The 12500-nt window shown below is 44.6% G+C and overlaps 1 protein-coding gene across 1 annotated transcript; it reads right to left on the bottom strand.

Annotated features, from left to right (window-relative positions):
* Positions 1–7882: 7882 nt before the first annotated feature.
* On the bottom strand, positions 7883–11648 carry LOC132450009 (cytosolic 5'-nucleotidase 1A-like). Its single transcript, XM_060041964.1, has 6 exons — positions 11444–11648; positions 11185–11352; positions 10799–10928; positions 10234–10356; positions 9636–9820; positions 7883–9179 (listed from the first exon to the last, which is right to left on the bottom strand). Exons 1-6 carry the CDS (start codon positions 11570–11572, stop codon positions 8817–8819), a joined length of 1098 nt encoding a protein of 365 aa, XP_059897947.1. The 5' UTR covers positions 11573–11648; the 3' UTR covers positions 7883–8816.
* Between the last annotated feature and the right edge of the window lie 852 nt (positions 11649–12500).

Genomic DNA, 12500 nt, shown 5'->3' with positions numbered 1-12500 from the left:
AACGTTTCACATGCTTATAGATATAGATATACATATTTTACATATGGTGGGCCCAGTGGAGCAATAAGGGCTTAGGTGCAGATCAATGCTAGAACAATAGTAAACTCATCTGCTCTCCAGGGACAAAGCCGTTCACAGTGGAAAAAGAACGTGGGAAAATCATCTATTTGCAATTGTTGTTTCTTTCTTCACTACACAAGTAGAAGATTGTGTGCCTGTGAAGAATGTTACAGAACATCGCTAGCCGGTGCACAAGGACTCAGCCAGAAAACTTTACGGCTACATGTGTGCCTGACACTCACAGACACACATACACACACACACACACACACACACACACACACACACACACACACACACACTTCCACACACAATCGAGCGCACATGCTGGTCTCTCAGCCCCCGCACCGCCCACCTTTTTTTTCGATCGGTTGCTAAGGTGACGGCAAAGTCTGAATTTTAATAAGACAATAAATTAAGGCAATTTGATTTATTTTTCAATGGGATTGAATGGAAAACTATGGTACCATATACATCTCTTATTTATTTAGGCTTTAATGATAAACAGGTTTTGAATAATGCTAAATCTGGATGAAAGAATAGAGTTATTACTGTATTTCAAGTTATTTTAATCGGTTTTAGATCAACTCTCCGTCAAGTGAAATAATGTATATTTATGTTTATGTAATGTTTATGTAAAGACTGAAAGAAAAGCCAAAAAAGACATGATGTTAATTGTAAACCTACCTCAGGAAAGATTTTAGATTGAAAGGATAATTTAAATTACATTCAGATTGAAATAAATAAAAAGCCTTTATAGATCAAATCTATGTTTGTAAATGCTATTGCCGACAAGTACAGCCTCTAAATGTATCAGAAGTGACAGTGAATGGTTGAGTTCCTGTCAAAACTGTATGATTTCATCTGTTAGGCTTAATGCTTTGCAAACCCGAAAAATAAGCTAAAGAAAGAAGCTAAGGGGTGTATCTTTGAAAATGATTAAAATAGGAAAGACTAATGCTATGTCATATATCCAATAGACTGCACATATTGCATAATTGTAAGAGAAATCATAAATGTCAGAAGTTGGAAAATATCGGCGGTTCAAATTCGGTCGAGGCGATCAAAAGATGCGCAGCCGTGCAAGAACAAGCCTTTGGGGGCTTTGCTTTGCTCTGTGGTGCTGTGACAGCCAGGGCTGCTGTTTTAATGACTGTCTGAGCAAAGAGCACTGGGTTGCTAGACAGGGAAAACAAGGAGAATGTTTCTCTCTGCGTCCACGCCGTCCATTCTGACAGGACTCCCGACTCATGCAGAGCAAATTATGGATGTCTGACTGTATCTGCCATAGTGAGCGGATGAGTCGCTTATAGACTGCATTTTTGCGTTTGGATTGGAAGGAGAAACACCAGTATGAAGGCCGTTTTTGACTGGTCATCGTGGAGACAGACCCGGTGAATACAAAGCCAATTTTTACTTTGAGTGAAAAATATATGTTCAACAAATTCTCCTCCTTTATGCAGCAAAAAGGTCTTTATATCCCCTGACAATATTTGGTGGAATACCAACCTATGCTTCAATAAAAAACATAAAAACGTAAAAATAGTTTGCCACTCATCACTTCATGATGAAATACTTCCATGACTCACCAAGTTGATTCCCCTGGGAAGAGACACTGATCTGCAGGGGTATCTGGAGAACGCAGATCCCAACGGGACCTCTGGAAAGGTGCTCTTCCCCTTGAGTCCTCCATCTTTTCTGAGCAGCGAGGGAGGCTGAATTATCTTGTCTTCCGCTATCATAGGCAGTCCGTACGACATCTCCGTCTTCGTCCGATGTCCGCTAAGCCCGTCCTGCCCCCTGATGCGGTGGATGTCTGCCTCCAGATAGGCCTTCCCCTCGGGGACAGCGAGAACCTGCTCGTCCTGCATCTCCTCTGCAGGAAGCAGAGGGCCTTGCTGCTGCTGCAGCTGCTGGGCCACGGGGCAGGCAAAACCAGGGCTGAACTGGGAGAGGGCTCCGGCACTGGTCTCAGGCGGTGCGGTAGTGGTCCTGGCTGCGGTCGAGGTTGAAATCAGTCGAGGTCGGAGGCCACTCTCCCTCTTCGACAAGAGGCTGACGGGTTGACCAAACGCCTGCAGGCTGTTCGGTTCGAACACGCTACACGTCACCTCGTCCAGGAAGCGTGAGAACTTGAGTTTAGCGCCGATCTTCTGCTCCAGTTGCGTCCAGCGCGGGGGCCTCGTGCTACCAGCTCTCGGCTGGCCCTCGGCGCAGCCCCTCCCCTGACGCACGCCGGCCTCGTCCGTCTCGTCATGGAGTCCTCCACGCCCGCGTCGGAGTGTTCTACCGAGGGACCGGGCGGGGGCGACGGCTCCTCGCTCGTCCCACCCTCCAGCCCCTCGCTCGTCCCACCCTCCAGCCCCTCCGGTGAGGCGGGCCTGGAAAGCCTGCTGACTCTGCCTCTGGACGGAGCCGTGCGGGAGGCCGGCGGTCCCGGAGCTCCAGCTGTCCACGCTGTCCGAGCCCTCGCTGCCCATAACGCTGGGCCCTAGACTGATACTGCTGCTGCAGGCACTCTGGCTGGGGCTGGAAGGGAGCCCATGAGACAGGGACCCCATAAGCTCCTCCAGCCAAACCTGGTCGCCACTGAAGACGGGAAGACAGCGGGCTGAGGGCAGGGCCCAGGCCCTGGGGAGCGGCTGGGCCAGGCCGGCCTCATCTCCCTGGTGGACTAGGCTGCTGGTGGAGGAGCTGCTAGTTCCATCCATGGGTGTGAGTGTGAAGCATCCCTCTCTCTGGCGCAACTCCCTTTAATTGTCAATGCAACACACGCATCAATTGATCCACGCTCCGGTGGGTTGCACCAATTACACAGGGTTCCACCCCAATTCCATCCCATTAGGTCAGGAGGGCCCAGACACTGTCTAGTACATTCCCATCTAGGCCAACCACAAGGCACCCTCCATTGCCAGGATGCCCTCGCTCACACCCCCGCCAACACCCCACATGCCAAGCCGCACAACGACACAACACGACAAAATATTTTATTCAAGGGCTGCTTGTGCTAAGGTCCTTTGTTTGGTGCATCCGACCAAATTGTCACAGAGGACTGAATGGCCGCCTACGACCTGCCACACTGTGTCTCCCTGTGAAAAAAATGCCAAGACTGTGTGTATTCCAGAGCTGAATAAGACCACACACGCTTGAGGTTCTCAGACTGAAAATTTTGCAGAAGTTTCAAGTTGGAGCCTAATGAGAGCCACAGAGAACTCATTAATATATTCTGAGTGCGAGTACCTTTGGTGGTCGGGTTAGGACTCACACCAAGGGTGCTGTTCTCAATTAGACAATCTATTGATAGTTGAGCAATGATCTTTTTGAGCTCTTTCCAGGTCACTGACTCGAGCAGAGAATTGATCCTAGATAGCAGCTGACAGGAGAGGAAATAATGGGATGTGTTGCAGAACAGAGACACACACACAGACTAATGGACAGGGTTGCTAAGTAACGGATTACATGTAATGAGATTACAGGGATCTGATCGCAACTACTGGCGTCTGCAATTGCAGGTGCACTTACTGCAGTAACCGATACCATTACATACTGAAATTGATGAAAATTAAAGAAGGGAGGTGGATGATACACTATTTTAATTGCTTTCTGGCTGCAGAACACTCAGAAGGATGTTTACTATGCCGTACAGTGCCAGTAGAATCCACAGGTTACTATAAACTAGAGTTTCTGATTTGTGCTTTCCATTAGAAACAAGTTATCATGGACGCATTCCATTGTAGAAGGGACATCACCGGGGTTGCTAGGCAATATGTGCAAAGTACACAGACACTAGTGAGTTCCATAAAAAATGCATTATTATAGGATGCTCAGTGTGTTTGCAAAACCATGATGCAACGACCCAGTTCCTGACAGTTTGAAGTCTAAACATAGAGCAAGGCTAAATTTAAACAATGTCTCTTATAACAATCTGAATGCACTATCTTTACATCATCTCTAGCTGCTATATTATTTTAAAGGACGCCTTTGAAAGGGGGCTATGATTCCCTTCGGTGGGATTATTATTTTTTGATAACAATTAAAAACCACACTTGTCACATATGACGATGCCACAGTATAATCACAGGCAATTCTAATCTCCCCTTATTTTTGCTTCCTACAATACCAGCAGAGCTCTCATCATAAAGAGTACGGTTATAAGGGCATCACTGTAATATCCATTGATATTCAACAACTTTACACAATGCTATTGACAGCCCCGCTGTCACTCTTTGCAGGGCAGAGGGGTGGGGGGGGGAGTTCACAAGTGGTTAGTATGGCTTGCAAACAGGATCCTAAGCGATGACTGTTATTAGTAGTTTAGGCCCTTTTTTCGTATACAGTAGATTTGACTTCACATGGGAGACAACAAAATCCGCCCTGTCTGTAATATTGGGTCACAGTGGGTTTGGGTGATACGAGCTGTATGATGCCGGAATGTACACTAATCCATCCTGAGGGAGATCCTACTTCCTGTCAGGCTCACAGTTGAGCTTGTGAAACCTATTTTTTCGTGGGAAATGAGGCTAGAACCATGAGCAACGGCGGCCGACGCAATCACGAACCAGACTGCTCTGGTCTCCTGGGTTGTCATTAGACGATGTAAGGTGTCGATACGGAAGACTGGCGCTGCTGCGCGTGCACCTGCTAAACCCCTTCAGGACGCCACCAGATGTGGACGTTACCTTACAGCTCCAATATACCCCCAACCCCCACACCCCACCCGCCATGACTTTCCCTCTCAAGTAACACATTCACCCCATTTCTTGTCATGACCCCCTGCATATTTCGTATCAATAACTTTCTTGGGCATTGCCATTTTCAGATATTCCCACCTCTTTCTCCTTCTCCTTCTCCAGTCATGATGAATGTCTTTAATAATCTCTATCTTCCTCTCTGGAGAAGAAGAGATAGACGGGAGAAAGCGCTGGCCGTGCTGAGACCATCCGGAGGTAATGGTGCTGAATGGATTTCTGCAGCCCAGCGAAGAGGTGTGGGTAATTGGCAGGGTTTGTTCAGTGTTTGAGTGCTAGGTTTCTTTTCTGCCCTGGGTCCGTGGCTGACTGTGTTGAGGCCCCTAGTGGACGGAAGGTCGGAGCTGACCAGCCCCCTCTCTTTTCTGATTCCTGTGGACAAAAAAAACTACTTTCAGGTGATCCGATCCGATGTGAGCCATTGAACAACGCGATTGGTTCAATACCGCTCCAAAGGCCCCGTGCAAAACAAATGATGGTTAGCCAATTCCCTCGTAATTTATCTATTGCTGTCCGAGGATGAAAAAGACGTTAACGTCGGACTTAACCAGAACAAAAACGCTATATTTCTCTCCCGCCCCAGCACACCCACAAAATATTATGTTAGGAAGATTAAGTGACGTGACTAAGTGCTGGGGGATTTAACCCCCTTCGAACATCACCCCCACCCCCGCCCCCGCCCCCAAACACACACACACACACACACACAGGAGATCAATCAAAAATCTTTACGAGAAGCAATTTTTCACTCCTCTCAGGATGTTTAGGATGTCCTGTCAAGTTGTATCACTGAGTGAAGACATGGACGCTGTTCCATCAGAGATGGCACCAGCCTGTGCTTCCCTTTATAATGTTGTGTTTGGGTCTGCTTGGGGAACGCCGGCAAATTGCAGTAATATGCACATTATCTGCACGGGTTTGAGATCTCTACTGCGGCCATCAATTACTGTGGGCAGATTGTGTGTGTGTGTGTGTGTGTGTGTGTGTGTGTGTGTGTGTGTGTGTTTGTGTACCACCCTGGCAGACTTTAATACATCTCGTTCATAATCAATAGTTACAGACCAGATGGCCTTCTTACCCGGAATCACTATGGGTGTGTTCGAAACCACCTACTTGCTTACTACTCTTACTAACTATGACGTCAAATTGAGCAAGCAGAACGTAGTAAGCGAGTTTTAGGTAAGCGAGTAGTATCAGAGAATGTCTAATATTCGTAGACGGGCTCTGGTAGTATCCGAATGTCTTCTACTTCCGGAAAGATTTTGTGTAAGCATCGCTAGCTTACTAGACGTACTCAACCGCCCCAGAATGCACTGCGTCCATTCAAAAGAACAATGGAAACAATGGCGCTAAACGGGGAGCCGCAGCAGCAGTGCTTTTAATAATTGTTTAATAATTGTTTTTAACATATCACCGCAAATCCTTAGGTTGAAGATGTACTGTGACGTTAAATGTGACGTTTATATATTTATTTATAATATTTATTAACGGCGCCCGGCCGGTAGGTTATTGACACGTCATTTGATTCACGTCATCTGAGGTGGTTAAGTAAGAACGGTCTTCCGAACGTCGATTACTCAAAATGGATTACTCAATCATTATTTAAGGATTCGAGAAGTAAGCCAATTATTGAGTAGGTAGTAAGTAGTAAGCAAGTAGGTGGTTTCGAACATAGATATATATATATCTATGGTTTCGAACACATGTCAAATTAGGACCCGGGTAAAGTGAAGACTTTATGATTCCAATCAGGCAGAGTTGGGTCTCCAGGGAATTCCTTTGCGCACGCGCACAAGCAAACGCACATACACGGGGAGGATTAGCCTATATACCGTGTATGTCAACGACATCTCCTTCCTGAGGCTGTGTACCCTACATAAGGAAAAAGTTCAGACCAATTAATCATGGACGACTGCAGATAAACAGCTTACCGACACCATATAGGTTACTCACAGAAACCCAGTGCCAGGCAGTATAGGCCCACTTAACCATGATTTAGACAAAATGTATAATATTTACATGTTATGACAAATTTAACGTACAACTTTGATGTTTAAGACTCACTGCGTAAGATTTTAACTACTTCAACTACATTGAATATATAATGCCACACAGACATTCACATAGTTGAAGGTATTTATTTTGTCAAGGCTTCCAGAGCATGTACACAACATAAATAATTCATACCAATGTGTCTTCCAGCGACAAAATAATGCATATATTAAGATGTAGCCTATCTCATGTCGGTCAGAGGAAATATGCTCCAAAAATGTATGTATGCCTTCATGTTATATTGATGGAATTAACATTTTACATTCTGTACATTGCAATTTAACTACAACCTAAATGATAAAGAATGCTTATTTCATATACAAATACGGCTACTGCATATTAGGGAGGTCAGTGCAAGAATACAAACAATGTTAGTCCAAATAAATAACATCCATCTGCATGTTTATGTCAAGAGATATAGAGCAAATTGCTTGTCAAAAAGATGAATACGCAAGCGTAGATGGGTTCCTACCCTGGCATCGTTTCTCACGGACAACACAGTTACCCATGTGTATTTATAGTAACTCTGTGATGAGCAGCATGCCACTACCTGTGCACCTAATCCACCGTTATTAATGATATTAGAAACAAACCTACACACTTCTTGAGGTGTCAGCAGCACTGAGTAGCCATGGCAACAGTCAGTCGTCCCGAGCTCACAGGATGAACGCTGACACTCGGCTGCCTGACTGAACGCTGCCGCCTCGCGTGTCTAATTCACAAGTGCCCTCCTGCGACTAGTTTCAGCATGTGCACATGCACCACAGAACACAGAAAACAACAGCAAAGGACATGGTCTGTCAAAATTGTAAACGTTACTGCAGACTTTTTACGCGGAGAAGCTATTTTGAGCAAAACTCGTTTAGGTCGCCATAATAAATAGACCTATGGCTGTTTGTTTCGTGGCGCCATCTCCTGGACTGAAAAGCTAAGTGAAGCATAGAGTGGATGAAGGATAGGAGGATAGGAGGATAGGAGGATAGGAGGATAGGAGGGAGGGAGGAATGAAGAACTGCAGTCAATCAAGTTTTCTCCAAACCTTTATTGGCCGTAAACGTGATGCACAGCGAAAACTTTTGAAAGTTTAAAAAGTGCAACATTTATTTTAAAAAGTTAAAGATTTAAAAGGTAAAACAAATTGCCATGATCATATACAAAATAGGTAAGGTAAGAACTGGTAGAACTACTGATATCAGTGTTTCAGGCATACATAATCTGCCTAAGGGCAGAAAACACGCACAGAAGTGCCTTCCAATTGCAATCTTAGTGTGTAACTTGAAAAATGGAGTGATAGCTGGTAATGGCTTCAATATTCTTTCTATATATTACTATTCGCAATGACTGACTATTAAAACATACTTGTATTGAAAAAAAAACTGTTAAAATAGGAATACAATACACTTGAGTACACGAGTATAGTAAATGTCCTTATGATGTATAGAAAATATGTGTGCATTATTTTTGCATCATAACAGTAACATGCCAAATGCAGCATTGCTCCTTAACGTGAATAAATGTTCTACCCGTGATAAAAGTTCCCTTTGAAAAATAGAGCACAAACACAAACAAACACACACACACACACACACACACACACACACACACACACACACACACACACACACACACACACACACACACACACACACACACACACACACACACACACACACACACACACACACAAAGACACAGATATGTAAACCCTGCAACAAAATGTATGTAAACAAGCAATAAAGAAAAGAACATACAGCTCGATTTAGTTAGTTCTGTGCGTTAAAGCATGTTATAAAACAAGTTTCAACAAGTGTTACATTTGTGTTGTCTGCGAGGCGTGTGTGTGTATACTGTCCCGGACTGGAACAGTATCAGACTGTTAAATGTAAAATAATGAATGTCGTACATTTAATTGAAAAGACAAAATGTAAGAAAGAAAGCCCTTGCCCTCACCCCTCACTACTCTTTAGCGGGCACCTCAATGAGCTTGCCCTTGTTGTACTTCTGTCCGATCCCGTAGGGCACGTGGGCCGAGATGGTGCCCATCTCCTTGGCCCCCTCGATGTGGAACATCTGGTCGTCGAAGTAGATATGTGGCTTGATCTTCTGCAGCAGGGGCCCTTTGGGGGCCCCGGCCAGGAAGAGAGCCTCGTCGATCTCCAGCCCCCAGGACCTCAGGGTCTTCAGCACGCGGGCCCCAGAGCTGGCGGCACTGCGGGCCGTCACCAGGTATGTGCGGATGGGGCAGTTCAGACGCTCGTTCTTGGCGTAGAACTTTCTCTGCAGCTTGCCAAGGGCCTCCAGGAAACACTTCAGTGGCCCCTGGAAGACAAACAAGTTAAACACTGCAAACATATAAACAGACAGATAGAGTGACAGAGACAGAGAGGGAGAGACAGGGAGAGATAGAAGGGAAAACAAATACAATTACTCATTTCAGTAATCCAAGAATCCTTCTTAAAATAATATCTTTCACTACAGAGTTTGTTTCATCATGTGCAACATGAAGAAACATGGTTTATTATTCCACTAAGGAAGAGCTTTGTGCAGTGCCTCCTGGCATTTGAAGTTGTATGTATAAGCACACATCTAAAACAAGTCAGTAATTCGTCATCCTATGATGGACCAATTACAAAAACAACTATCGAATGATTTGGATTAAATTTCTGTTCAAACATAAAACCACATGATACTAATCAAGACACTGACATATTCACATTTCCTTTCACAATACATCCAAGAAAGTATCTTGTTGTATGAAAAAAGTGTTTGAAATACCTGTGCGAGAGGCGTGTTCTCAAACTTCTTCTCATGCTCGAAGAAGACGTCCAAACCGCCCTTTTTCACGATGATCTCCGACTCGTCCGAGAACAGGACCGCATCGCCGTCGAAGGCCACCCTCAGCTGGGTGTCGCTGAGCTCGTTCTGGGACGCCTGGGTGAACATCGTGGCGGCGGCGATGCCTGGGAGAAGGGCGAGGAGAGGGCTCTCAATGCTCAACATGCCACCCCTCTTCACTGTGTGGGGCGTTCCTGAGCATAGGGGGCTGCCGTGCATCACCCTGATGGCTGCTGCACACGGCGAACGGGAGAGGACCCCACACCCACCATGTCAAAGCCGTTTGCACGCATTGATAATAGCTATATAAATCGAATGACTTAGTATAATTATTATCATCATCGTCCGCTTTATCGGCAAGACTCCGCCGCACGCCAGACGTATGTTGCTGCTTTGGCTCCCTTACCGTTTTGCAATCTGCCGTTGGTTTCAGCATGTGTAATCACAAGGTTTGTCACGTCGCAGGGCTCATTTGCTTGTTTGTTCGCAGTGTCCTGCACAGACAGGTTCAACCATGTGCACACCCAGTGTCACCTACCCTCTTGAATGGCTTCCGTGACTTTCTCAGCGTCCTTGGAGAGGTAGATATTTGTCATGTAGGCCTTCAGGTAACCAATGGGACTCTGGCCTCCAGTCATGCAGAACCTCTCGATGTGCAATCCTGACACAAACAGATGTTCTGAACAATGCTTTCGGAACTAGGCTATGCAAATATTATACGCCACACATTTGAATGAGAAAAAATTGCAATATAATGCTTTTTGAACAGGTAAAGCAACTGTTAAACAGTTTGTTTTCAATTGTGGTATTCATTGTTTGTAACTATTACTTAATTCTAACTGTCCACTTGTTTAATACTTTTATTTGATTTATTGCTTATTTCCTTATTTTTCTTCACTTAAATAAAAATATTTTCAACTCAATTCAACCTCACTTAATCATTAATAGTGGTTTGGAAATCAATAGAATAAATACATTGTGATAAATGTGTAGCAAGTAAAGCATTACATTCTTTGGTATAACCAGAACTTACTCTGCACCATTTCCTTTTACCTACGACTATTTTTTAGTAAGATGTGTATAATAATACCACTACTTTATACCATGGTGATTAATGCTGTTTATGAGGCGGACTCCAACTTGAGCGTGGTTGTTGGTCATCAGCACAACGTCGAAGAGCTCTTCGCTGTCGGGGTAAAGCTCCCTCAACCGTGAGTTCACGTTCATAACCGCCTGAGATGAAACATGCAGACATTCAGGAAATCCAACAGGGATCGGCTTTTCATGTCGACTTCCCAGTTTGCGCAACACATCTTTACTTTGCCAATGATACATGCAATCAGAAACATACTATATTAACAGTCATAAACAATCAAGCATCACTTTGTTTAATCTAAATAAAGTTAATTTCGTTTATTCTACCATAGTCGTTAATTCTGCGAGAAGGAATAGCTTTCTATAGTTCAGAATGAGCGCAACGCAGGATTACCTTGACGAAGGGGAAGGCAGCGCCCGGTGCGAGGGGATCGCTCTCGTGCTCTATCTGATGGGCCACGTACTTTTCGATCCCCTCTTCCTCATAGAGCTTTCTCTCAGAAACCATGTCGAATAATGTGCGGGAGGAGACGGCTATAGTCACAGCATGTTTGGGTTTGGGCTGTGTGGGCATTGGAGAGAGGCAGATTTCCATGTAAATGAAAAGTAAACAGTATTGATTTCTCTCACTGCATTTTCACTGAAATACTTACAGGTCTCGGTGTTTTTGATTTTAAGTTGTCAAAGCAGGCTTTAGCGGCCTTCCAGTCCGTTTCATCCTCTTCCTCCATCCCCAGTCCGCATTTCGTTAGATCCATAGGATTTGGTCGTATTTGGCACATTCTTGTTATTACCTCTGTAACAACCACAGTTGCAAAAGTTTGAAGAAACTTACAGGTGTTGTGTCGAGATGTGTTTCCCCGTCGAGATGTGTTTCCCCTAGTCCCCGCCCCCGTCCGAAATTACCCGAAGGCCCTCTGTTCCATAGGAAAGGAGGCTCACACATCTTTCAAATTCATACTGCTGACTTATTTCCCCACAACAGATAAGTGCTGTGATTTTCAGGCTGATATCATTCAATTTGACCATTTAGAACAGGGGGAACGCATCCTGACAGCTTGGAATATTACTGTCAGACTGTCAGGATGCGTTCCCCCTGTTCTAAATGGTCAAATTGAATGATATCAGCCTGAAAATCACAGCACTTATCTGTTGTGGGGAAATAAGTCAGCAGTATGAATTTGAAAGATGTGTGAGCCTCCTTTCCTATGGAACAGAGGGCCTTCGGGTAATTTCGGACGGGGGCGGGGACTAGGGGAAACACATCTCGACGGGGAAACAGATCTCGACACAACACCGGAAATATCTTTGTGGGCGTGTTTTCTTAGGCCTGATTATTTTCTTGCATAGCGTACGCATGGCCCGCCCTACCCCGCCTCTGATTGGCTAAGTGATTGCGGGCAAATAAAATAGAATTTCTTCTAAATGCAGTCCGAATTGACAATATCCTATATGTAGCTAAGATAGGGGTGAAAATAAACGTTTTGTCACGTTCATCCGCCCCGGCCTTAACCTTACCAAAGTATATGTGATTTTAAAATGTCACATGTTCATTCCTATTTGTGCTTACTTTTACTGTATTTTATTTATTATCTTTTTTATCTTATTATTATCTCATACTTTTAATGCTAAGTTTATGCTTTGCTCATAAGTAACATTTGTGAGAAAAATTTGTTGTTGACATGTTGAGGCGGGAAAGGAGAGAAGGAG

Source organism: Gadus macrocephalus, chromosome 21 (assembly GCF_031168955.1).
Source record: "Gadus macrocephalus chromosome 21, ASM3116895v1".
In the NCBI taxonomy this organism is placed as follows: domain Eukaryota; kingdom Metazoa; phylum Chordata; class Actinopteri; order Gadiformes; family Gadidae; genus Gadus; species Gadus macrocephalus.
Note: the sequence above shows the minus strand (reverse complement) of the source record. Positions and strands in the feature narration are given on the sequence as shown.

Coding starts and splice junctions, on each gene's coding strand:
- LOC132450009 (XM_060041964.1), bottom strand. CDS start 11,572: ATGTGCCAAATACGACCAAATCCTATGGATCTAACGAAATGCGGACTG. Junction 11,353..11,443: donor AATCAAAAACACCGAGACCT/GTAAGTATTTCA, acceptor ATGCCCACACAG/CCCAAACCCAAACATGCTGT. Junction 9,821..10,233: donor CACGGAAGCCATTCAAGAGG/GTAGGTGACACT, acceptor CCCTTCTCCCAG/GCATCGCCGCCGCCACGATG.